The 26,959-nt window shown below is 39.5% G+C and overlaps 1 protein-coding gene and 1 long non-coding RNA gene across 3 annotated transcripts in view; one reads left to right on the top strand and one right to left on the bottom strand.

The window, feature by feature from the left end:
* Window positions 1–5,895: 5,895 nt before the first annotated feature.
* Window positions 5,896–10,783, bottom strand: LOC120219596. Its single transcript, XR_005525317.1, has 3 exons — window positions 10,599–10,783; window positions 7,676–7,828; window positions 5,896–7,238 (listed from the first exon to the last, which is right to left on the bottom strand). It is a non-coding gene; the product is annotated as an uncharacterized LOC120219596 (long non-coding RNA).
* Window positions 10,784–10,815: 32 nt separating this feature from the next.
* Window positions 10,816–26,959, top strand: part of HMGN3 (high mobility group nucleosomal binding domain 3) — a 31,438-nt gene continuing 15,294 nt past the window's right edge. For both annotated transcript variants that reach the window (XM_039216417.1, XM_039216416.1), the window contains exon 1: window positions 10,816–11,087. In XM_039216417.1, coding sequence (XP_039072348.1) covers window positions 10,839–11,087 — 249 coding nt within the window. In that variant the 5' untranslated portion in view covers window positions 10,816–10,838. The remainder of the gene's footprint in view (window positions 11,088–26,959) is intronic.

Here is a 26,959-nt window from a genome sequence, read left to right as displayed (position 1 = left end):
GCGTGGCCATAGAATACAAAACAAGAACAAATAAAACAGAACAAAACAAAATGAAACAAAACCGTCAAGAAGAAGGTGTAACCAAAGAAACACAACGGAGGTATAAGGTTCAAATACAGCAGCCTTTTCCACTGTAAGAGCCTGTTCATTATTTTTCTCTGCGAACTTTGAAAGAGTCAAATTTTAATTTTGAAAGTGAAAACCTTAACAGTTTTCCCTAGGGGGAGAAAAGAACCCCAAAATCTCAGTGGCTTAAAATAACAAAGGCTTATTTCTCATTCACTGTACATGTTCCATACAGGTCAGCAGGGAGTACTGCTCATTTCAATAATTCAGGGATCCAGGTAAGGGAAGCTCATCTTAATGTGTGCCTCTTTGTTCATGGCAGCAGGAAAAAGACAGTATGGGGAATCATACACTGACTCTTAAAAATGGTGCTCACCATAGCACACTATTCACAATAGCTAGGAGGTGGAGGCAACCCAAATGTCTATTGGCCGATGGATTAATAAATAAACTGTAGTATGCTCAGACAATGGAATATTATTCAACCTTAAAAAGGAAGAAAATCCAGGGCACCTGGCTGCCTCAATCAGCTGAGCGTCTGACTTTGGCTCAGGTCATAATCTCACAGCTTGTGAGTTCAAGCCCCACATGGGGCTCTGTCCTGACAGCTCAGAGCCTAGAGCCTGCTTTGGATTCTGTATCTCCAGTCTCTCTGTCATTCCCTACTCACGCCCTGTCACTCTCTCTCTCTCTACAGTGTAATACTACTTGACAATGAGAAAGAATGAAATCATGCCATTTGCAGCAACATGGATGGAACTGGAAGGCATTATGCTGAGTTAAATAAGTCAGTCAGAGAAAGAGATATTATATGTTTTCACTCACATGTGGATCTTGAGAAACTTAACAGAAGACCATAAGGGAAGGGAGGGGAAAAAATAGTTACAAACAGAGAGGGAGGAAAGCAAACCATAAGAGATCTTTAAATACAGAGAACAAACTGAGGGCTGACAGGGAGATAGGGATGAGGGGAAAATGGGTGATGGGCATTGAGGAGGGCACTTGTTGGGATGAGCACTGGGTGTTGTATGTAAGCGATGAACCACAGGAATCTACCCAAAAAGCCAAGAGCACACTTTACACACTGTATGTTAGCCAAAAAGAAAAATATTTTTTTAATAAAAAAGGAAGAAAATCCTGTCACATACTGTATAACATGGATGAACCTTGAGGACATTACACTAAGTAAAATAGGCAGTCCAGACAAATACTGCACAATTGATTTGATTTATATGAGGTACCTAGAGTAGTCAAATTTCCAGCGACAGAAAGTACAATGGGGGTCACCAAGGGCTGGGCCAGGTGGGGGAGAAAGAGATGTTGTTGTTTAATGACTACAGTTTCAGTTCTGCAAGATGAAAAAACTATGGAGACCTGTTTCATAAGCATGTTCATATGAACACTAATGTAGTGTTCACATTAACACTACAGAATAGTACACTGAAGAAGGGTTATGACTGTAAATTTTGTTATGTGGTCTTTACCACAATAAAAATAAAATGGTGCTCAGAAAAGACAAACGACACTTATGTTCACATTTAATTAGCCAAAGTAAGTTACATAGCTATGCCTAACTTTAAAAGTGGGAGGGAGTGAGGGGCACCTAGGTGGTTCAGTCGTTTGAGTTTCCCACTTTGGTTCAGGTCATAATCTCATGGTTCATGGGTTTGAGCGCCGCATCAGGCTCTGTGCTGACAGCTCAGAGCCTGGAGCCTGATTCAGACTCTGTCTCCCTCTCTGCCTCTTCCCCACTCACATTGTCTCTCTCTCTCTCTCTCTCTCAAAAATAAACAGTTTTTTTAAAATATGAAATGAAATGAAATGAAATGAAATGAAGTGAAGTGAAATGAAATAAAATAAAATAAAATAAAATAAAATAAAATAAAATAAAAGGTAGGAGAGAGAGAAGGATTAATCCCATTAGAAGTAAAGCTGACACAGTTGATGAACAGTACTGATTATTATCACAGTCTCCTCTTCTGGGAGTGAAATATTTCTTTAATTCTCCTTCCTGAAAACAAAATACACTTATTCAGTCCCTTTCCAGTAATGATAATGGGAAAGTCCCCATGATGACATCAAGCTTAAAGCCCAGGATCTCTGGGTGGTGCGTGGTAGCCTTTATATCAGAGAATAACAGCCTCTGCAACAGGTCCATGTGCAGCTCCTCTCGATCCAGGGACCGGCCCTGCCCTGTGGGGCGGAGCAGGATCGGGATGACGTTAATAAATACTCATATAAAAATAGGAAATGGGAAGCACAAGGCAGTCACTGGCCTATTACAATTCTGATACTAGACTGAGCAGAAGTTTCAGGCCTCCGACCCCAAAGGAGAGGAATCTTCCCTGAATAGGCTTCATGCAGGTTTCCTAGGAGGGGCTCCCCTGTCTATTCAACTCCATGGTACTTGGATTTTCCCTTTGGGAGGCTCCTCCTTTTCCACTGCCCTTCTGGGCCTTGTCTCAAGTAGGCAATGAAGAATACATCTGCCTTAGAGATTGAGCAGTTTTCTCAGCACACTTCTCATCCATCGAAGGTAGGGAAACTAGGGTTATTTTAAGTGTCAAACAGCCACAGTGGCATTTAATTCAGGCTGGCGCCTCTTTTAGCAGTAAAACCACCTTCCAAACTTCAACGTGTTTGACTTCTTACTTACTCCCATGTTTCCTTTCTAGACGTATGCCTTTGTCACATTTCTGTGTTCTCCTGCCCCGATGCCTGTCTCCCTCTCTGTCTTCCTGTCTGACTCTATCCCTCTTTCTCTCTTTTCTCTCCCACCCTCCTTCCCTTCCCTTCCCTTCCCTTCCCTTCCTTTCCCTTCCCTTCCCTTCCCTTCCCTGTAGGTTCCTTGAGCCTAGTAGTGAGAACACCTTTCCCCCTGAACCATTTCATGTTATTTTGAATCATTTGGTCCACTTGAAAGGAATTTCAAGCCAGAACACCCTAACCCATGCTCGGTGAATTGATCTTGGCCACAAAGCTGAGTTTTAATAGTTCTTTGTGGCTCAAAGTATCAATTTTATCCTTTAATGTTTGGGTTGAGAAGCAGTTAGTTTGAATCCCTGAATTTGTCGACTCTCTAGTCTCTCCTTTTTATCCTTACAAATGGACCAAAACCTCTCTCTCTCTCTCTCTCTCATATTTTGTCAAATGCAGTTGAAAGCAGCCAGTTAAATGGGAATAATCTCTTCCCTAAAGTTAGGTAAATTAGGTAATACCTTCGAATATACTTCAGTCAACACTTTTGCCAAATGTTTCACCACCAAAAAGCCATCCCTCTAGTCTTCAGCAATGGTTTCTTTGATTCTCTCTGACCAGCTGTTAAGTCAATGCCACATTTTTTAGGCCTTATTTTATTTTTAAAGCAGCACCTAAAGCTCTTAGTTTCTAAGTTCTATGTCATTTTGGAATAAGATAGATAATCCTGTGGTAACAAATCCCCCCCAAATATCAATAGCTTAAATAAAAGGTTTATTTTCACCCATGTCTCATATCCATTGGAGGAGACGTCAAAGGGCTCTGTTCACAGTGGTCACTCAGGGACACACATAGTCTGCATCTCAACATCTGCTTCTATAATCACAGATTCAGTTGGAAGAGAGGGCGCCCCTTAAAGCTGGAAATATGTCATAAGCAGCTCTAAGAGGAATTCTATAGCTCTGAATTCAGATGCAGGGAACAGAACCCATTGTACCTAACTTAAGGAGGAAGAGATACATTCAAGGAGTCAATGGCTCATGAACAGTAGGGAGGACTAAAGAAGTAGACTCGACATTGAACTTTCAGAAAACTCCCCCAAAATCACACCCCAGAACCAGGTCATCAAAGGATCTGTGCTCTTTCTGCAGTCGGGACCCCACTAGTGTCAAGCCTCCATGATAATAAAAATACTTTCTCAGTCAGGAAGCCACTATCGTTCCCCATTCCAGACCACACCACACCTGCTACAGTCTATGTGTACAGAGTGGATGCAGGGAGTCCTGCCCATCGAAACCCACAAAGCCGGTGCCTGAGATCTCTGCTGATATAGTTGCAGGAAAACAGAAAGCAGCAGACACAGCAGACGTAGCCTAGTGTGGCCTCCTCCTAATCTCCACTTGCCAAATTTCATGCTACTGCATCTAATTGGCCAAATCCAAATCACCCCCAAAACCCGAGCTGCAGTGGGCTCTGGGATATGCTTTTTGGAGTCTAGCATCTACAGCACAAGGAGGCCTTCTACAACAAAGATGGAGTTGAACAACAAGCCAAAATATCCTGGCATCAGGCCCTAGTTTAGGGCAGCACATTCTACAGCAACAACAACAAAATTGTTTGTAATGTTTATCTCTGCGTATTTTAAAGTAATTTTAGGAGGTTTACACTAAACATTCATAATCAGGCCCTTAGGGATTCAGGGAAAGTTAAAATTTTTCTGTGTTCTCTTGTATAATCTATGGGGGGTTATAATATACTTTCTTCAAACAAAATATGTTAAGTAATATGCTGCAGGCATACATGCATTCTCATAGTTCACTGTCTCCGATTTTCACACCAATTCTATGAGGTAGTGGATCAGTCAGGGATTATATTCAGCTGCATGTCACAGGCACCCACCTACAGCGGCTGGAACAAGGATGGTGTTTATCTTCCACGCATTAAAAAGTAGTAGAGGGGTACAATCCAGGGCCCGTTCAGAACCCCGGATACCCGTCTTTCTCTTTCATCCTTGACTTGTGGCTCTCATTCCCTTGGACATAAGACAGATGTTCTACTTCTGGACATTATTACCAACTTCCAGGATGGAAGAAAGGGGAGAACAAAGGCAGAAGGTAGCCGTGGGGCTGGGTCTGCCTCTGTCCCTGTTATAGGTGGTGTTTACAGCAGTACCTTGCGACTTTGGCACACATCTCATTCACCGAAACAGTGTCGTGTAACAACCTCTCTCTGCTGGGGAACTGGAGAACTAAAGGTTTTGTTTTGTTTTGGCCGGACCCATTGTTAAAATCAGAATTCTGTCAGTAAGACAGAAGACTGGTGTGAATACTGGGTCAGTAACTAGCAGTGTCCGCCTTGGATAAACATTATCATCATTTTACAACAACAACAACAACAACAGCAGCAACAACAAAACAGAGTTCAAAGAGGTTACATAATTTAATTGCAGCTCAATGACTTGGGATTTTGAGTTCAAGCCTTATGACTCCAAAAATCAGGATTTGGGGATAAGCATTTATGTTAAAAAAAATAGTTAAAACTTCAGAAAAAATCTGACATATATATAAAGAGGTAAAATGGATTATTCAGAAAAAAAATTTTTAAATTTGTTAAAGGGTCCAAAGAGCAGAAGTAGGAATAAGAAAGGGGGAAAGGATGAGATTTTCTGTGAGAATAACACAATTCCATGCTTTAAAGCCAACAACAAAAAGCAGCAACGACTCTGTGTTTAAAAGCAGCCTTAAAGGCTATGCCACGTTTCAGGCTAGTTTTCCACTGCTGGGTAAAAATGTAATGCCTTGAGAATTACGATAGTCATTAACCAAGCTAACCTGAAAAAGCATCTCCAATTGCCATATGGTGTCTTCCAGAATGAATCTCATTTCTCTAAGTCTGGATTTTGTTTATTTGTTTTCACTGAGAAAAGCAAATGGTCTGATCTGCCCTGAAAGGCAGGACCACCATGAATAGTGACAGGAACCGGGCTGTTGGATGTTTCTTGCAAGACGCCAAGGATTCTGAGGTTTAAGGAAATGCAGAAGACATTGGACACGGGTAGCCAAGCTCGCCAGCTTAGAAGGCAGGGTGTGGTCCTGATTGAGAGTGTACGGGCAATGGCAGTAGTCGGTCCTGATTGAGAGTGTACGGGCAATGGCAGGAGTCCACAAGAACGTGTAACTCCATCTGGGAGATCTGCGACAACCCCTAACTAGTCTCTGACACTTTGCAGCTTGTGGCTTTTCCCCAAAGGGGGAGAGATGTATCTTTTCTTTTCTGTGTCCTCACCATGAAGCTTCAGGAATCCCTTCCCTTAACTTTCACCTTCTTCAACATGGCTGGATCTTGGCACCAGACATGCTATGAATCTGGCAGAAAGGGATGGCTGAACAAACGTAGCCCAATCCCTGGTTCTAGCTACTGAGCATGGCTAATTCATCCCCAAATAGTCATCTGGGAGCTACAAAGAGCAAATTAATTACACTCTGATAAGTTTAAGTGGCAGCAACAAGAAGAAGGAGAGGTAGATAACAGAGATTGAAGGACTGGTGGTGGGAAAACTGTGTAGAACACACATAGGGTAAAGAATGTGCACACAGATTAAATTTGATTGAAGGCTGGGAAAAACAAGTTGGTTCCTGTTGGAAGATCACAGAATGCCCTGGCCCCCTCACTGTTAATGCAATTACAAGGTGTGCTTGTACAAGCACTGAAATAACAAAACACTGAAAGGGTGTGGTTCATGGAGCTTTAGGCAGGTTAGGTTCCCTTTGAGGATGTGGGGCCAGGGAATTTAATCTTGTCAGAGGCTCAAGGAGCCGCCTAGAGCACTGCCTGGGAAGACAGGAGGCGGCACTGTTTTAGGGACCTCAGGGTATATATAGTTTTCAATGACCCTTCAGGACCCTTGCAAGTCAAGGAAAGGAGGAGTCAGCATGGAGTGCCAGGCAAAGCTGGAACTGAGGAGAGATGAAGCACAAGCGCAAGGTGAGGCCCAGGGTAGGGAAATTTCACCCACAGAATTGTGCTCCTTCTCTGGAAGCATGTTAAGGAGGCAGTAACCTTTTACATCATTCGAATCTAAGTACTGGCAGTCAACAAACAGATGTTGAGAACTAAGGTCGAGTCTAAAACTCCCAAATTCTAGTATAAGAATCATAAGCGAAACTTGCTTGAAGTGCAGATTTCCCGGTCCAGTTGTGAAAAATTCTGATCCAATAAGTTGGGGCCTGGGTCTGGGAACCTGCATTATCATCAGGCAGCTCCTGGGATTTGGGATTCGTGGCTCTTAGACTGTCCTGGCTACTTTGTAAAATTAAACACAGTCTCTTTCAAAGTTAGCATCCAATCAAACTAGATTTGACTGATAAAAATACAAACAAAATCCAGTATTCCTTTGCTATCTCTGTCAGTTGTTTTCAATGTTGTTTTGTTATACTCCTGAATTCATTCACTTCTGGAATTCTTTGGCTGATTTCCTGAAGAACAATAATTTATTCCAGAATTAGAGTTATCAGAAGCAACAATATATAGAGTCTAGATATTAATTCTCCAGCAATTTGCCATTAATTACAGCAAAACCCTGCCTGTGCCTGCCTGAAAGAGGGAAGAAGTGACAGATCAAAAGGGAGGCAATCCTTTCCCTTTAAAATTTCCTTTCAAGATCTGAAGATTAAGCACTTTTCTTCCAGAGGAAGAAAATTCTGGAACCCCAAAGATCCATAAGATTCATTAACGCTGTGAAGCAGCTTTAAAGTTTTTTCACCAACACCCATCCTAAAAATACATTTCAGGTCACAACCTAAAACACACACACAAACACACACATGCACACAACTATATATGTACATGTGTGGTGTGTATGTTTATGTGGGAATGTATGAAAAATGGAAGCATTTCATAAAACACTACTTACCTTTACCATGTGAAACACTCTGATATTTTCCATACTCTGCCCTTTCTCTTCTTTTCCCCCTCTCCTTCTTTCTCTTTCTTAATGATAGTCATGATACCACCAATGGCTTTGTCCTGCTGTTTGAAAAATGTTGAAGTAGGTTTAGGATTCCAACTGTTTTGAATAGGAAAGAAGCAGAGAGGAATTGGAATTGGAAAAGATGTTTGTTCACTAACTTTTCCTTCTTTCGTCCTTAGGCAGTAACCCCCTTCATTTATCCATTGTCTGTCTTCGCTAAAATAGTTTCATCTTCTAGAGAAGACTTTACTGGCTTAGAAGTCGATGTTTCAAAGCAAGGGAAACACTCAGCAGAATATACTGCCAAACAAATGGGTCTTTACTTCTTACCACATAGACTTTGCCTCCTCATTGTCTTACATGTGGCATGCCTCGTTTCTGCTCAGGTGTCTTTATCTCCTAATCTGGAATTCTAGCTACCCACTAAATCATTCTCTTTGCCTCCTCCTCTTTCCTCCAGAGGTCTGTGCTTATTTTCTCAGGCCTTGGAAGCTACTGAAAGTACAGGGAGAAGCCTCTATTCCCTAGTGTATTGCTCAAGCAGGTGCAATACACTTCAAAGGAAAGAGAATTGATGCTGTTATTCATTTCACAACTAATCTATTATTTTTGTCACTTATAAATGAACTAAGAGGCTCAAATGACCCAAGGCTCCCATGATCAACTTTCTTTATCCAACCAGCAAGTTTTGTTTTCATTGCAGCTATTTCATTATGTGCAGTAAAGCATCCACAATTTTGTTTGTTGTTGTTGATTGTTTAGCCTTGAAAAATATAAACTAAAGAAGCCAACTTTGCACCTACCATCACAGAGGGAAAAATTCACCCTAGACTACCTTTGGTGTGAAACTTTTACATCTCCATAAGGGAAAAAATTTCAGGGGCACCTGGGTGGCTCAGTCGGTTAAGCAGCGGACTTTGGCTCAGGTTATGATCTCATGGCTCGTGGGTTCAAGTCCCGCATCGGGCTCTGCACTGACAGCTCAGAGCTTGGAGCCTGCTTTGGATTCTGTGTGTGTCTCTCTCTGCCCTTTCCCCACTCATGCTGTGTTTCTCTCTGTCTCAAAAATAAATAAACATTAAAAAAAATTTCAACCTGGATTACAAGTGCTACTGAGCATCCTTCCACACATATCTCATTAAAAATGTCTTCACTGGCTTTTTTCTTAATCACCAAGCATTTTGCAAATTAACTCCCTTCCAAGAAAGCTCCATTATATCTTTTATGGTAAAATTATTAACCCCAAGTTTCATCCAATTCTCAAGCAAATAACTGGTTTTATTCGAATTATTTTTAGTATCTTGTGATCCACTGAATGCCTGAAAGCAAGAAATCTATCAGAGACAATTGGGAACATGTCAAAATGACCACTTTGAAAAACTTGGTGATATGAGTATAAAAAATAGTAATAATGGCATAGATTGAAGCATACCAAATACATAAAAATCCCATGAGCTCCTAAAAGTTTTCAAAAAGAAAGTCATTGACCACTTCTGGAGTTTGCTAGGATGCCAATTTGTTATTTTGAAAATTAAGAAAAAATCTAAGCATTAAAATTAATTACTTAATGACACTGTTTAATGCATATTTGCAGCCTCTACATGACCAAAGTGAATTTGGCCATGTTTGTGGTGTAAGACTTCAATACATTTTCCTATGATGAGAACCTTTGCCTTTTAATATGATTATGAAACTAAGCTTGCCTAATTTTGCTTTTTCTATAACTTCAAAAGAATGAAACTATTCATTATGGTCTTTTGTACCTGACGTCTTTCATGTAGCATTTTGTTTGTGGCATTTATTCGTGAAGGAATATTTTATTCCTTTTAATTGCTGAGTAATATTCTATTGGATATGGTTACTATGCTTTGCTTACCCATTCACTAATGCTTTTCCTGTATCTGCTGAAATGATCATATTGATTTTTTTTCCTTTATTCTATTATTATGTTGAATTACACTGATTGGTTTTCAGATGTTGAACCAACTTTGAATTCCTAGGATAAACCTCACTGGTCATGATGTCTTATCGTTTTAAATGTTGTTGGGTTTGATTTACTTAAATTTTGTTCAAGATTTGTATGTCTATATTTATAAGGGATATCAGTCTCTAACTCTTTTTCTTCTGAGGTCTTACACTACTTTTAGTATCAGGATGAAACTAATCACTTAAATAAATTCAGATGTGTTTCTGCAAAGCCTGTTTAATGCCTTGCAGAACTTGGAGAAACATTAAGTTATGTATATTTTAAATATACTTATTTAAGTATGTTTCAAATGTAAAATGATCTGTTGTGACCTTGTTCATTCTTTTTCTAATTTCCATAACAAATATATCCTATGGGACGTTGAGCCTAGTTTGAAGTTGGCTAAATTAAAATAAACATTTAAAAAAAATTTTTTTAAAGGTGCATCCGGGTGGCTCAGTCAGTTAAGCCTCCTGGGACTTCTGCTCAGGTCATGATCTCACCATTCATGTGTTCAAGCCCCCAGTAGGGCTCTGTGTTGACAGCTCAGAGCCTGGAGCCTCCTTCGGATTGTCTCCATCTTTCTGCCCCTCCCCCACTCACGCTCTGTCTCTCTGCCTTTGTCTCAGTCTCACAAATATAAACAAACATTAAACAATTTTTTGAAGTTAGCTGAATTAGTGAGTGATTTGTAATCACAGATTTTAAGATATTAAAGCTAAGTAATTTTAGAGATTACGGTAACTAGATATCTAGAACGGGAAACTGAGACCCTTAGAAATTGCCACACTCTTCCAGAACAGGGTATCTTTCCACTCTTACTGGTCTCCATTCCGTAACATTCATTACAAGCCTTTGTGGGTAGGAAACCTATAAAGCGCCTGCTGAGCATATACTTACCCTATAAAGTTAATGTGTCCATCCTTACTCTTTTTCCTGCCTCTAAAGGCCCACGCTGTTCCTAGTGACACAATCCAAAGAGGGAGCAGCAAAACAATGAAACTCCAGGACCCTGTGGCTTGGAGGTTACTAGTTGAACTGGGCATGCCCAGTCACCAGGCAGATTTTTTTCGATGAAGTGGAAACTACAACAGCGCTTACCGTGTGCGCGGAGGTGGGCGTGCCCTCGTGGAATTTAGAATGTTTCCGCAGCCAATGGGGCCTCGCGGCCGGCTGCCGGGGCTCCTCATTGGAGGAGAGAGGAGGCGAGCGAGTAGAGGGCCCCTGGAGGGAGCCGCGGAGGTGCAGGTCGGAGAGGCCGGGCTACGCCGTGCCCTGCGCGTGAGCAGCTGCAGGGGCAGCGGCAGCATCCGGCGGCGGTGTCTGCAGTTCCACCCCGTTGCTTTACTTTTTAGCTGCACGAACGTAGTCATTATGCCGAAGAGAAAGGTAAGTCCTACCCAAAAAGATTTCAAAGGCCTTCAAATTGTGCTTACAGCAGATCTTGTCATTGCAATGGATCGCGCGGAATGCGCTTGGTAGTAACTCGGTGTTTGCGAATCTTTTTTGCTCCTCCACGCTTGTTTTCAGATGCCTGTTGCAGACGTTCCTCCTTCCCTCCTTCCCTCCCTCCGTCCCCATGGATTTCTGAATGTTACTTTCTCTCCAGCGACGCGGCTCCTCTTCTTTTTTGAACTCCTACTAGCTGGAATGGTTTCCACCTCGAACAACAAGAAGCAAAAGCGCTTTCCATTCCCTCTTCCAGGAGGGGAGTTTCCTCTTTGAAACTGCCGGGTTGTGGAAAAGCAGTGATTGGGGGAAAACAAGTCCATGCATAGAGAGATCGAAAAAAATAAATCAGTCGGGCAGATGTTGGGGTTATTCCCAGGTGGGCCTAGCCCACGGCTGGGCGCGCCGCGTTGGGTCTGAGGCCAAGAGAGAGGGAAAGCCATGTTTAAAATAGCACTCACCCCCCTGCTCGCCTCCGCTGCAGACCCGTATGTACCAACTCCAGTGTCAATCAGGGCTGGGGACGGCGCAGGCGGGGCCGGGCTGCCGGGACCTGCCCGCAGTTCGCGGCGGGAGCGGCGGAGTTAGCCGCGCGCCGGACGGGACGGCGCCAGCGGCGCCCACTCTGGCTGCCCCGGGCGGGGGCCGCCGGGCCCACTCTCATGGCCCAAGCCCACCCTCAGCTGGGAAAGGCGGGGTGCGCGATCTCCTGTGTCCCTCGGCGGTCACCGGGAACTGGGATCATTTTCGTCTCAGCTTCGGTTCCCTTTGGACTATAACGTCCCCTTCCGCGCGGGTCCCGAACACCAAGTATCGCACACCGCGACGCACGTTTGCGTCGGTGCCCGGCTGGGACCCCGTCCTTGCCCCCGGGAGGGTAGCGGAGACTTGCCCCCACCCCGAGAAAGCGGGTGTGTGGCGGCTGTTCCTGAGAAAATGCTTTGCACCCTCCCACCGCCTGCCAGCAGTGTGAGCCAGTGAGTGTATGACATTTGAGGCAAGATTACAAGTAATATTCTGCTTTGTCAATTAAACACTGGACTGATTGGTGTAAGTGAATGCGTTATTTTACAATATCGAAGTGTTAAAAATACAGAAGGTTTTGCTTTCTTATCTACCATTATTAAGAATTTGGTGGAAACTTGTCTCCTCCACTTTTTAGCAAATATAACAAAAGTGGGGTTTTTTCCTTAGAGTTTATCGTGCACATACTATGTGCTTCATATTGTGGGAAGAATTTGACTTGCATTATTTCATTTACTCCTCAGTACACCCCCATCGAACTGAGGCTTAGAGACATGAGCTACCCCACATTTCATCAACCAGTAACTAGTAACAAAGGCTTAATTAGATACTGTAGGTTCAGAGTCCTTACTTTCAAACATTATTCACCTATTCTTTTCATTTAGTGGTGGGTCAAGAGGAATTTAGGAAATGCAGAGATTCCCAGCCCAGAAAATGGATAGCATGTTAAGAGTACTAGTACTTGAGATTCATTATTTAAATTTAATGTTTATGAAAGTATTGTTTTTCTAGCTTTATTTTACTAGAACTAGGATATTTAAGATGATGCCACCATTTTCAGCATTTTATCTGAGGTGTAATGACAGCGCTGGGAGTTTAGTAGAGTCAGATTGTTACAGAGTGAATTGGTGCCATCCCCTTCCCTGAGAATTACTAACAAATTTAAATGAACCATAATTTAGATATGACAAACCCATTATTATAAGGCCCCTGATGTGCTGGAGTCCTTGTTGTTGAAGAGCCAGAATTGGTAAAATCATTACTCTTACCTTCCCTTACTGTCCACCTCTCTTAAGGAAACAGAAGGGAAGAAAAGAAGAACAGAAACTGTCTTTTGGTTATTGTTTTATTTCCCTGGAAGGCAGGGAGCCCCCCCTCCCCCCTCCAAGAAGAAGCCAGCCAGCCATTCTGGGACTAGAGGCAGACCTGTGTACAAGTACCTGAATGTCATCCCTCAGGACATCAGAGTATTCTTCACAGATGGAAAACCTGTCCTTGATTAATAAGAAGGCTCTTCATTTGTACCTGGAGCCAAAAGTTGATACCTGAAAAGAAGCAGCCACAAATTAAACATAGCTAACATGGCCATCCCATCTATCAGTCAAACCTTAGAGCTACCTCATAGAATCCGGGAGTTTGCTTTAGCTTATATTGGAAACCACTCTCTTTAGGTAAAGCCTGCCTGGATGCAAAGAGAAGAACTGAAAACAATCTGTGCCTATCTCTTTGAGATATGTAAAGCTGGGGCAACTGCTAAAGCATTTACATACTACTACACATTATTTTTCTTGACTAAAGGGACTGCCTGTTGTACATTATACTACGTTTTAAGAAAGTGCCCCACAATTTTTTTTTTTTTGCCATGTTGGCACCCCCCTTTTTTTTTTTTTAACTTTTCCCAAAAATCAAGAAAAGTTATTTAATGAACACCTGTTTAGGCTGTTCTGTAGAGTAGGATCTGGAATCCTAGTACTGATGTCGTAGGGATATATAGTTTGCTTTCATGGAGCTTATATTTAATTCATTGAAGGTGATGAGAGTAGCAGGTACAGAACACTCGACTAACGTTAAGATTGTATATACGTGGGGCACCTGAGTGGCTCATTCAGTTGAGTGTCCAGCTTCGGCTCAGGTCATGATCTCACGGTTCGTGGGTTCGAGCCCCACGTCAGGCTCTCTGCTGACAGCTCAGAGCCTGGAGCTGCTTCAGATTCTGTATCTCCCTCTCTCTCTGACCCTCCCATGCCCTCCCATTCTGTCTCTCAAAAATAAATAAACATTAAAAAAAAATTTTTTTTAAAAGACTGTATATATGTGCCAGAATATATAGTATAGGTACAGATTTTAAAAGCTGTAGGACTGACAGGAAAAGAAGGTTCAATTTGGGCTGGTCTGGTACGTGTGGGTAGGACTCAAATATATACAGAGCAAAACAGAGTCATTTTCTGTTATCTGGCATTTCAGTGCCTCTTCTGATTGTATCTCAACCAGGCCTCAGCTATACAACTTGAAAGCCATAATATCCATATTAATATAAAATGTTCTTTTATTTCTTAATCCTATCTTTGTTTTATCTCTCTGTGTGTGATAATTATAGCTATATTAAACCAAGTAGTTTTTTTATAACTGCTGTAGAATTTTTTAAAGCACTCAACAATAAGTTCTTTAGTTAGCGTTAAATCTCTTTCTGAGTTTGTAAAATATGAATAAAGTTGAGTTTCCTATATTTATTACCTAATGGGTGATGGGTCACCCACCACCTATTAATAGTGAGTGGCATAGCAGGGAAAATGATAATATGCATGAATGCAGTGGTGGTGAGATAATGAGTGACTGAGTTCTAGAGTGTTCTGGTCAGACATCTATGAATGCCTACTGCGGTCACGTTGTTATGTGATGATATGATGTTCTACAAAGAGGCATCAGAGCCAGTGAGGCCTAGAGTCATAGCCTGGCATGATTAACAACAGCAAACACATTTTCAAATCCTTATTTTTCAAGTATCTCATCACTAGAACTATTGGAAATATCTAGTGTATCACATCAGAAGTTCTCTAATGAGGCAGTTGTCCATGAATTTGGGGTGTAAACATTAGTGTTTCTTTACACACTTAAAGGCTTAAGGAAGAAAAGGCTGTCTGCCTCTAGCTTTGAAATTTGAAATTAGGTTTTATTGCTTTTCTTAAACTGGCAAGGCCCAATAGGGCTGGGCTTGGCACAGAGGATGCTTATTCATCCAATATTCAAGGTTTCTGATTAATGTTTCAAAAGAATATCACATGTCAAAACAGCAGGGACAGACTCTAGAAATGAAAATACAGATGAATGTGACTATATGAAAATGAATATTTCAGTATGATGAAAAGAAAAACCTATTGTTAACAAAATCTAGAAACTTAAGAAAAACTGGGAAAAAATATTTGTACCATATGTTACTGAAAAAAGTTTGCTAGTTTAAAAATATAAGAGTCTTATGTGTCCTTATGGAAAAGATGTATATCCTTATCAAAAACTAGCAGACCCAAATAGATGAAATGTTTAGATTTGCTAGAAATCAAAGAAATGTATATTATCAAGAATAAGGAGATGTGATTTTTTAAAAAAATAAACAGTCTGGTAAAAAAGATTGGAAGTATCACTGCTAACAGCAGTCAAGCAGTGTGGATGGGAATGTAATTTCCTTTAAAAAAAAAAAAAAGGCTTTATTTGAGGTATGATCTACTCCCCATAATGTCCATTCATCTATGCAAATCATTAATTTTATATACATTTATAGAGTTGTGTAACATTACCATAATTCGGTTTTGAACCATTTCCATCACTGGAGAGAGGTTTCTCAAGTTGTTTAGAGCCAGTCTTTGCTCCCACCCCAGTCCCACCATGAATCTACTGAGATTTGCCTTTTCTGGAAATTTTATATAAAAAGAATGCAACAATATGGAGTCTTTTGTGTCTGGTTTCTTTCAGCATAATGTCGCTGAATTCCATATGCATTGTAGCATGAATCAGTACTTCATTTTTTTCTGTTGCCCAGTGATCTTCCATTGTTCATCCTTTCACAAATGGATGGACATTTGAGTTGTTCCAGTTTTTAGTGCTTATGAATAACGCTGCTGTGAATATTTATATGTAAGTCTTTCATGGGCACATTTTCACTTCTCTTGGGAAGTTTCCTAACTGTAGAACTGGTGGGTGGAATGAAAGTCTGTTTTTAACGTTTTAGGTAACTTCCAAACTGTCTTCCAAAGTGATTGTACATACCATCAATGGATGAGGGTTCCAGTGTCCCAGCATCCTTGGTATCGTCAGTTTTAGTTTAGTTTTTTTTGTTTTTTGTTTTTTTTAGGTTTTAATTTATTTTTAAGAGAGTACAAGTCGGGGAGGGGCAGAGAGAGAAGGGGACAGGATCTGAAGCAGGATCTACACTCACAGCGGTGAGCCTGATGCGAGGCTCAAACTCATGAACCCGAGAGATCAGGACCTGAGCCAAAGGGGGACACTCAACCGACTGAGCCACCCAGGCACCCCTGATGTTGTCAGTTTTTATGCTTATAGCCATTCTAATAAATTTAATTTATATCTTCATAATAACTAAAGATGATGTGCATATTTTTGTGTGCTTAGTAACATAATGTATGTCTTAGGTGAAATGTATATTCAGATATTTTTGCCCATTTTTTAATTGGGTTGTTTGTCTTATTGAGTTGTTAGAGTTCTTTGAATATTCTAGATGCAAGGCCTTTATTAGGTGTGTGATTTGTAGATATTTTCTTCCAATCTGTGGCTTTTTAAAATTTGTCTTAATGATGCCTTTTGAAAAACAAGTTTTTTAATTTTGATAAATCCATTTAGTGTCATGTCTAGTAAATCTTTGCCTAATCCAGAGTCACAGTTATTTTCTCATAGAAGTTTTATAGTTTTAGCTCTTCTATTTAGTTCTGTGATCCAATACTAACTTTGAGTTAGTATTGTAACTAGTGTGAGATAAGGATTAAAACTCTCTCTGTCTCTCTCTCTCTCTTTAAAAATTTTTTGGCATGTTGATAGCCAGTTTTCTCAGCACCAGTTGTTGAAAAGACCATCCATTTGCACTAAATTGCTTAGGTACTCTTGTGGAAAATCGGTTCATCATAAACGTAAAGGTTTCTTTCTGGGCTGTCAGTGATATTCCATTGTCTATATGCCTGTCCTTATAACAGTACCACATTAACTTGCTTACGATGGTTTTATAGTAGGATTTGAAATCTGGTAGTGTCAGTCCTCCAACTTTGTTCTTCTTTCAGAATTGTTTGTGTACTACATTCTTTGCATGTCCATATAAGTTTTAGAATCAGCTCATAAACTGCTCAAAAATACCTCCCTTGACTTTAATAGGGATTGAATTGAATCTCTGAATCATTTGGGGGTAAATAGCCTTTTTAACATACTGAGTTTTCCAGTATGAATATGAAAGGGTCTCTCTACATGTCGTGTGCCAACCAGAAATGCTTACTGAGTTTAATTGAGTTAATATTGATATGGTACCTGTGTTTGAATAACGGCTCTAAAATGGCGTGGCTGTATTTTATTCGTTCCTTCACGCATTCCAATGTTAAACAAACATTTGTTGAGTATCACCTTTATGCAAAATATCACCATGTTGGGATGAATAAGTGAGTTGGGTTTTTTCCCAACCCTTTTTAAAATGAATGAGTAAATGTCCTCATTTTTAAGGACCTTTTAGTCTGATAAGGAAGGTAGGATACATATATAAATATTTGTAATTCATGGCAAGAAATGATAATGAGCCACAAGAAAAGATATAAGCATTCAAAGGATTGGCCAGACCACATGTCCAGAGAAAAATTACTGACAAAAAGTTGTTTGGTTAAAAGGGTAGGAAGTTATAGCTTTTTTTTTTTTTTAATCTCATCAGTGCTAGTTTGTTATTAACGGTGATTTGTCATTGGTTTTTCTGTGAAGTCTTGCTTTCTTTGAAATATGAGGAAGTTAAATTCAAGGTCTGTTAACAGCTGAGATTAGATTGTATGCAGTAACTACCCTCCCTCCTTTGTGCCTTTCTTTTAACTACTCTCTTGTATTTTTATTTTTATTTTTTTACTCTCTTCTGTTTTAAAGGTGGTTGTTGGACAAGCACCATGTGCTTGGGACACATTATTTAATTACCTAATTTAGAATTAACTTTGTAATCTTCCTAAATTGACTTAACCATGAAATACTTGATGCCTCTGATGTTTCTTATATCACATGCATCTAGCACAAGTAGTATAACTATTTGTTGAACAAGTGCATGAGTTAATCATTTCCAAGGGAAGAAAGTAGCAAGTTTAATTATTTCATATGCATGTTGAGGTGGTAGTCCAGTATGGTTCTGATATGTATTGTTTACTAACTTTATGATTTAGGGCACATTATTTTACTTCCCCCTAAACTTCTAAGTTCCTAATTCCCTAAGACTCAGTTTTCTTGTTTATCAAACTGGAATACAAGTATGCTCTACTTCATTGGGTTGTTGGAGGAATTAAATGAGAGGGTGAATGTGGAATACTTAGCATAGCACTTGCCATGTGTATAACATATGGGGTGTTCATTATTGTGATGAACACATTATTGTGATCTTTTTAATTATTCAGAGAACTATAGTGAAATAATAGGCTTATAATAAGCACCATGCTTCCATTTTGTAGGAGGATAAAATGGCACACACAGTGGATAGGGAACAGGTAGATCACACAGTTTAATTAACTGCAGTTACAGAAATAGATTTTCAACATCTGAATGACAAATGTAGTGTTTTTGAGGAACATAACATAAGCTTTAATCTGGTGCATTTTTACAAGGTTGGGTTTTCGCAAAGAAAAAATATGTTTAAAAATATCTCCATATAACATTAAAATTCCCTTGGCAAATCAGTTACCAAGTGATCCTCTTTTCCTATATATTCCACCTAAAACATTGCTTTTGTTTACACCAAAGTTAAATATATTCCACTTTCCTGCAGGGTACAATTTGGAAATGGTGACTGAAATAAACACCATTTAAGCTGTCTGCTTTCTCAGTACCTAGTATGTTGAAATATGATGTTAGTCTCCTGAGTAATTTAAAAATCAGTGTTGAAGATAACAAACCAAATCAAAATGTTGAATTCCTTTTTCACTGGCTGCTTATACATTTCACTGTCTTCTTAGAAGCGTTTGGTCGAATCAAGTATTGGTTCCTGGTCACGGTATTTATTGAGTCTAGTGTTATTATATCTTGTGGACACATTCAGAAACAGGGCCATTTAGACATGCTTAAGGCAAATGCATATTTGATCACACATAAAGTAAATGATACACATATTAAATAGTAGGGAAACAGAATAAACAGTTTTAAATTTCAAAATTGGTTGCAAATTTAATATTTTAAGGGAAGCATAGCAGTAAGAACATATAAATATATTTATTACTATTAAAATTTAAATAGCTACCGTTTATTAAGTGCCTGGATGTACCAGTCGGTAGCTATTACATGCTTTATATTCATTAGGTACCTTAGTTTAAACCAAAGTATGTGAAGCTACTAGAAACAGGGAAACATTGGAAGTATTATTGTGTAATTTCATATTATTTCGTGTTATTCTCGCAACAGTTATGTGAGGCTATTCTCATCTCACAGATATGATAATGACAGCCCCTATAAATAACATTTAGATGGCTTTCTAGAACTCAGGCACTGTTCTGAGCACTTTGCATTAATGAACGGAATCCTCCCAACCACCCAGTAAGGCATGTACTCTTCAAACTGCGGCCTTACAGAAGGCCCCCTTGATAAGAAATGGCCCAGCTGGGATTGCAGTCCTGCCGGTCTGGCTCCAAAGCCTGTGCTTTTAGCCGCCAAGCCCTACGGCCTTTCTCATACATAGAAGAGAATATTGGGATTTAGTAAGATTAAGGAATTCCCCCCAGGTCACACAGCTAGGAGGTGATAGATCCAGGAATTCTAACCAACCCTCTTTACCTAAGAATTTTGCTCATAACCATTACACCACAATATGCCTCATAAATATTTATTTCTAGGAACCTCATATAGTTTTACTTAAACTAAGATGCCCAATGAATGAAACAAGGAAGAATCAAGAGTTATATAAATATGTAAATGTTCCTTTAATTAAAATGTTGTCTTTGTTAAGACATAGGCTGATGGCCATTTTTTCTAGGTGCCAGTACAAGGTACCCAAGAAGTATTTATTATTTATGATCATGCCCTAACGTTGGCCTCAGGGTCCAGGCCTCTGCTTCTGAGAGAGGCACATACATTATCATGAAGCCTTCTGCTATGCCAGTAACTAATAGACTATAGAGTCATATACAAGATATATATGTATATATGCACAATTTCCTCGCTCAAGTATTAATATCTTTGAGTGTTGAGGGTATAAGACTCAATATTTCCTCAAATTACAATAAACTGCTGGATTTACTATTTCCAAGATATATTGTCTTCATTAATTTGTTCTATATAGGATAATAGAGATATTCTCCTGTGATCAGAAACACTTAACTACACTTGCATATTATACAATATATTGAGAGATTGTAACATAAATATTACATTACCATTACTTAAGCATTGGATTTAAAAAATTAGCAAGTGCTTTTGCTTTTGGAACTCTTCAAATAGAATAAAAGCTTTATAATTTGGAAAATCTATTGAACCTAGGACTGAATGGATTTTTATTTCAGAGTTCTGAATTACCAATTAATAATGTTTAATTACAAATTTTTAAAAAAATTTTAATGTTTATTTTTGAGAGACAGACAGACAGAGCACAAAGGGGAGGGGCAGAGAGAGAGGAAGACAAAGAATCTGAAGCAGGCTCCAGGCTCCAAGCTGTCAGCACAGAGCCTGACGTGGGGCTTGAACTCAAGAACTGTGAGATCATGACCTGAGCTAAAATTGGAGGCTCAACTGACCGAGCCACCCAGGTGCCCCACAAAATTTATTTTTAAAAGGTATACTGTAGGGACGCCTAGGTGGCTTAGTCAGTTAAGCGTCCGACTTTCGCTTAGGTCATGATCTCGCGGTTCGTGGGTTCGAGCCCCGCGTCGGGCTCTGTGCTGACTGCCAGCTCAGAGCCTGGAGCCTGTTTCAGTCTGTGACTCCCTCTCTCTCTGACCCTCCCCTGCTCACGCTGTCTCTCTCTCTCTCTCTCCTAGAAATAAATAAAACATTAAAAAAAAATAAAAATAAATAAAAGGTATACTGTAAAGTGATATTATTTTAAAATTATATTTTGATTATGTGACCCCATGCAAAGATAAATACAAAGTCTACCCTGGGTTCCTTATTTATTTTTCTTTTTTTCTCTTTCTCTCTCTTGTGTGTGTGTGTGTAAGCTGTGGATTTTTACAATACTGGACAGAATTCTATTGTGTAGGAAGTCATGAGTATTAAGCATGGTGCATGTAGACAATAAACATACCAAAGATTTGAGGTAATCAAAATGTGAAGCTTCCAAGACTCCTGAAGCTGTACATTCCATACAGTACATTTTTTAAAACTATGTTCTTTCTACTTCTCATTGCTTTCCTTTACCTCTTAATTAAAATTTTTAATTTTATTATCCCCCTTTTTGTGGCCACAGGTCAGTCACATCAGAGCTAGCTGATTAGTTTTGCAGGAATACAAGGAACATCGTAACTGCTTACCATTTGCTAGAAATTAATTCCTACCTGGGCAAATAGGAAAATAGGGTAACCATCTGGAAATATCCGTGGTATAAAAGTTGGAAGACTTGGGTCTAGTGTGGACTCCACCACTCTTTACCAGGGGAAAATCACTTGACTCTTTGAACTTCTACCTTTCGTCTGTAAAATGGGAATCTTAAGGTCGCCCCTGTGTATTCCCACCGTATTGAGAGGGCCAAATACAGCAACAATGTAAAAGTACAGTGAAAAATGTAAAGTGCTGCAAAAATTGATAGAAATGATTTGGTGTTTTATCTTGTTTTAATAGATAAAAATACTTTTATCTGTGTATGTAACCATTTAGAAACCCAGAATAGTACATTTATGTGCATCTCAAGATACAGTATTTTAAATGGGAAATTGTTTATTATTATTCCAATAATTCTCAGCAGAGAAAGGGAATAGGAAACACTCCGCTACATATTATGTGCTCCTTGGCTAGATGTACAGATTAAAATATTTCCTGATCTGAAAACCCTAGCATCCTAGATCTGCACCTAGTTTTGAAATCAGAAAACTAACACAAACCACTCTGAGTGGTGTAGTAATTAAGAGAATGAACTCTGGGAGCACCTGGGTTGTTCATCAGGTAAGCGTCCAATTCTTGATCTCAGCTCAGGTCTTCATCTCAGGATCATGAGTTCAAGGCTTACACAGAGCTTCATGCTGGGCATAGAGCCTACAAGAGAGAGAATGAACTCTGAACCAGCCTACTTGGGTCTGAATCTCAGGTCTTCACTTACAGATGTTTACCAGCTGGGTAATCTTGAGCAAGTTATTTAACTTCTCTGGTCTCAATTCCTCATTTATAAAATGGGCCTGATGCTAGTTTACCAACTTCACAGGATTGTGGTGAGGATTAAAACATGTAAACTGCACATAAGTGCATTATACATTGTTTATTATTGTTATTGTTATTATTATTCCTCTGGTCCCTTGTCTCTTTCACTTGTACTCATGAAGAAATGAAGAAACTTGGGCAGAGGGAAGTGAGATGTGAGCCAGACTGGAATTCAGGCTTCTGACTTCAGCCAGGTGCTTTCCCATTGATACAATACCACCTACATGAAAAATGTAACTCAGGTAGAAGAGGCAAGTCAGACCAAGGAGATGTGTGAAGTACTTAAGACTATTTTATTCAAGATGCCCTTCCATTATTGCATTATATATATTTATGCTAATAAAATTTCACTGAGCATCCTAGAACATGACTTATTTTTTATTTTGGTTATCTTTTGTACCTGAATACAATGTGAGATATTTTTCCTTAGAGTATCCCTCAGAAAAGAGATAGTTGCTATTTATTTCAGTTCATCCAAAGTCTTCTAAAGCAGAGTTTTTAACTCAATTATTTTTGTCTCTAACAACAAAATAAAATTTGGGGAAGACATGCTGGCCTGACATGACATTAATAAATGCATTTGGGTTTATAGAAGTTGATAAAATTAACAAACATCAGCAAAGAAGGAGATAGCAGAGAAATTTAACATTAGTTTGATAATTAATTCTCTTTAAATGATCTGTCAATTGTAAGTATTGGATTTTTAAAGATTATTTTACAAAGCAGTGCAGTATTGGAGGGTCCCAAGCATAGACCTTCAGGATGAGTCAGTCATGCTGATGTTACATAATGATCCTGAGATTTTGAATAAAAATTTTAATGTATGTTCATGTGTCATAGAAATATCTGAATTTGAGAAAACTACCTGTTATTTAAAAATACCTCAAAAATGTCATGGGCATTGTCCCCATTTGGAGGAGAAATTAACACGGTGTTAAATAGTTGAGTTTTGTGTTCATTTTAGCTGAAGAGTGATAGAGTTAGTTATGGGCACGTTTCTCTGGGTGGGTTATTTGGATTTTTTGTCCCAGAATTTCCTCTGCTAACCAGCTCACTATCAGACTGCTTCTTTCCTGTAGCCTTGGGTTTATAACAGAAAACATAAATTAATTTTTAAAGAAATTTTGAATAATAATAAAGAGGTTTTTAAAAAAAAGTATTGGCCAGGTGGCTCAGTAAGACTTCAGATCAGGTCATGATGTCACTGTTCGTGAGCTTGAGCCCCACATCTGTCTCTGCAGTCAGTGCAGAGCCTCCCTCGGATCCTCTGTCCCCCTTTCTCTGCCCATCCCCTGCTCGCACTCTCTCTCAAAACCTAAACTTAAAAAAATACTGGCCAGCAAGTTAGAGAAGAATCACCTCAAAGTATTTTAACCTTTCCTGGGTTAAAAGAAGTGATTATTGGTTTATTTCCACTGTTACATCTGCTCCCCACTTCCCTGCATTAGCGTGGACAGCCAGGAGTTGGGACTGGATTTGGTGTGGCTGCTGGAAAATGGTGACTTGCATACAGAGCGTAGGCTCTCAGGTGGTGCACTTCACTTATAAAGCAATAGCCCTTGTCACTCAGAGTCTTAGAAGAAAATCTCTAAGGGCCGACACCAATCATTAAGACTTTTCAGAACTTTGATATAAGGCCCAGCAACACTTGCTGAGAACCCCAAGCCCTCCCCTTTCTTCTCTTGTGTAGCTTAGAAGCGTGGCACAAGCCGGGCGCCGCCTCACACGCCCGGCCGTCTGCCACACCCTCCATCTCTCTCTCTGCTGTCAGAAGCCCACCAGCTCTTGCCGTTTGAACTGTTCTCAAGCAACTGTTGAAGCCTGTAAGGAATTTCTCATCTTCTCTGGTATCTTCCTGAGTTCGGAGAGAAAAAAAAATTGGCTTCTGACCACCACCACCACCACAACCACCACCACCACCACCACCGGTACCCCTCAGTCCAGAGGTGACTGCTATTTATTGGAAGAGAAACTTGGCAGTTGGGGAATTTTTCCTGTTGAGTCCTTATGGATTGTCCGTGGAATAAAAATTCCAAGTTTCTTTTCTTGGTTTCCTGAAAGGACTTCTGGTCTTGTTTAGTCTTCAGGAGAATGCAGTTGTGCCCTGTCAGTGCATTTTTGTGTCCTCAGGGGCAGGGCTGAGGCATGTCCATGTAAAGAACGGGGATGGAACAGTTGGTCAGCTGCTGAAGGAATCCGTGCTCCCTGCAGCTCTCCTCCTATGCTAGCCCAAGGAGAGCTCTGCATCCCTGTGGTGGTGCTCTTGGCTTCCCATCTTGCCCCACCCCAGCACCTTCACATCAGATGAAGCAATAATAAATGATACGTCTTTTTTAATTTTTTTAATGTTTATTTATTTTTAAGAGAGAGAGACAGAATCCAAGCAGGGAAGGAGCAGACAGAGAGGGAGACACAGAATCCGAAGCATGCTCCAGGCTCTGAGCTGTCAAGAGCCCGACAAGGGGCTTGAACTCACGGACCACAAGATCATGACCTGAGCTGAAGTCAGACACTTAAATGACTGAGCCCAGGCACCCCTGAATATGTCTTGAACAGAAAAGGAAGAGGCAGTATATAAACCAGATTTATAAGCCATTTAAGATGTACAGAAAAGGCTGTGAGTAAACTTAGTCATGGAATTTGTATGAGAGCCCTGTTAAACTAGACTTAATGGAACAAGTTTGCTTCTAATCTTTTTTCCCCTCATTATTGGTAATATTTTTATTTGAGAAAATTTTAAATACAGAAAAATCCAGAAAGTAATATAACATACTCATTTGCCCACCTCTCAAATTCACAAATTTTAATGTTGTCATTTTGCTTCAGGTTTATTTTTAATAAAATAAAATGTTGCAGGTAAAGTTCAAGTTTCCTTAGAAACATCCCCTTAGTCCCCTTCCCTTGTCAGCCTCCCTAGAGGTAACCGTCATCAGGAATTTGTTGTGTATCCTTCCAGTCCATGATTTTATACTTTTGTGGTATATATGTCATATATAAATCCTTTATATTGATTGGTGCATGTTTTAAAATGCATGAGTGTAATTATATGGATATATTATTCTGTTTTTTCCTTCTTGACATTATAATGGGTAGGTATAATTTGTTTAGGTATATTGTGATTACTGATGCGTTTGGACTTTTTCTAATAACTTATTTGGTGGTTTTTTGTTATTTGTTCTTTTCTTTCCTTCCTTATTGTTAAAATTTGCTTGATTCCACTCTTGATTTGGAAGTTTATAGATCCTGTTTCTTATGTTAACAATTTTTATGGCTATCTTTAAATTTTATTTTGTCAAGGTCTAAAATGATTCTGTGACTGTGTCATTCTCCAGAACAAAACAGGACCCTAGCTTGCTTTACCTTCTCATCCGTTCATCATCCTCTCATTTATGAGAGGTTGTTATGGTGTAGAACTATGTGATTCAGTATGGCAGTCACTAGCTTTGTAAGGCAATTACGCACTCTTTAAAAAGAAGAAGCTGAATCTTTTAAATTTTCAATTTTAATCAACTTAAATTCAAAATTTGTATTAGGTTCAGTTATTGGAACAATTTATATATTCTTGGAACAATCCAGATGTGTGAAACTACTATAAACTTGATGAACTCCAAATATAGATCAGGTGAGAACCTAGCATTTGCATGGGGATGTTCTGTTAAGTGTTACGTACCTGCTGCATTTTGGAGATTTGGTGTTAAAACTTTGTGAACTATCTCATTAATGATTTGTAAATTGATTACATGTTGAGGTGATAAAATTTTAGATAGATTCAGTTAAATAAAATACTAAAATTAATTTCATCTGTTTCTTTTACTTTTTTAATGTGGCTCTTGGAATATCTGGAATTACATGTAATATTTCTATAGGGCAGCACTAGTCTAGGATATCTATTGAAACTTCTTTAAACACAAAAAAACAGGCATTATTTACAAGTAATAGTTAATTAGATTTGCCAATATTTTATACAATACTTCTTACATACTTTGCTTTCATCTGAATTCATTTTTCCAATTGCTGAATTTGATTCTTTACCAGCAGTTACTTATTGAAAGGCTCTGCTGATGGCAGTCTCTTAAGTGTTCGTATTCTGAAATGTCTTTATTTTTCCTTTCTTCTTTTTTTTTTTTTTAAGATTATTTGTTTTGAGACAGAGTGAGAGGGAGGAAATGTGAGTGGAGGAGAGGCAGAAAGAGAATTCCAAGCAATGCAGAGTCTGAGGTAGGGCTCAGACTCCAGAATCGTGAGATTATGACCTGAGCCAGAATCAAGAGTCAGACGCTTAACTGACTGAGACACCCAGGCACCTGGATAGAAGGTTCTAGGTTGACAGTTATCCTCAACTACTTGAACATTACTTCATATTTACTTAAACTTGTATTTGCTAGTGAAAGTAATTCTTTGTAGATAATCCATCTTTTAAAACTCTGATAACTTCTGTTTTTTAAATGTTTATTTATTTTGAGAGAAAGAGAGCATACATGCAGGGAAAAGGTAGACAAAGTAGGAGAGAGAGAGAATCCCAAGTAGGTTCCATGCTGTCAGCACAGAGCCCAACACAGGGCTCGATCTCACGGAACACAGGATCATGGCCTGAGCCAAAATCAAAAGTCAGATGCTTAGGGGCGCCTGGGTGGCTTAGTCGGTTAAGCATCCGACTTTCGCTTAGGTCAATGTCTCGCGGTTCGTGGGTTCGAGCCCCGCGTCGTGCTCTGTGCTGA

Source organism: Hyaena hyaena, unplaced genomic scaffold (assembly GCF_003009895.1).
Source record: "Hyaena hyaena isolate Hyena2069 unplaced genomic scaffold, ASM300989v1 scaffold_633, whole genome shotgun sequence".
Lineage (NCBI taxonomy): Eukaryota > Metazoa > Chordata > Mammalia > Carnivora > Hyaenidae > Hyaena > Hyaena hyaena.
The sequence above is the reverse complement of the archived record's forward strand: the minus strand, read 5'-3'. Positions and strand labels throughout refer to the sequence as shown.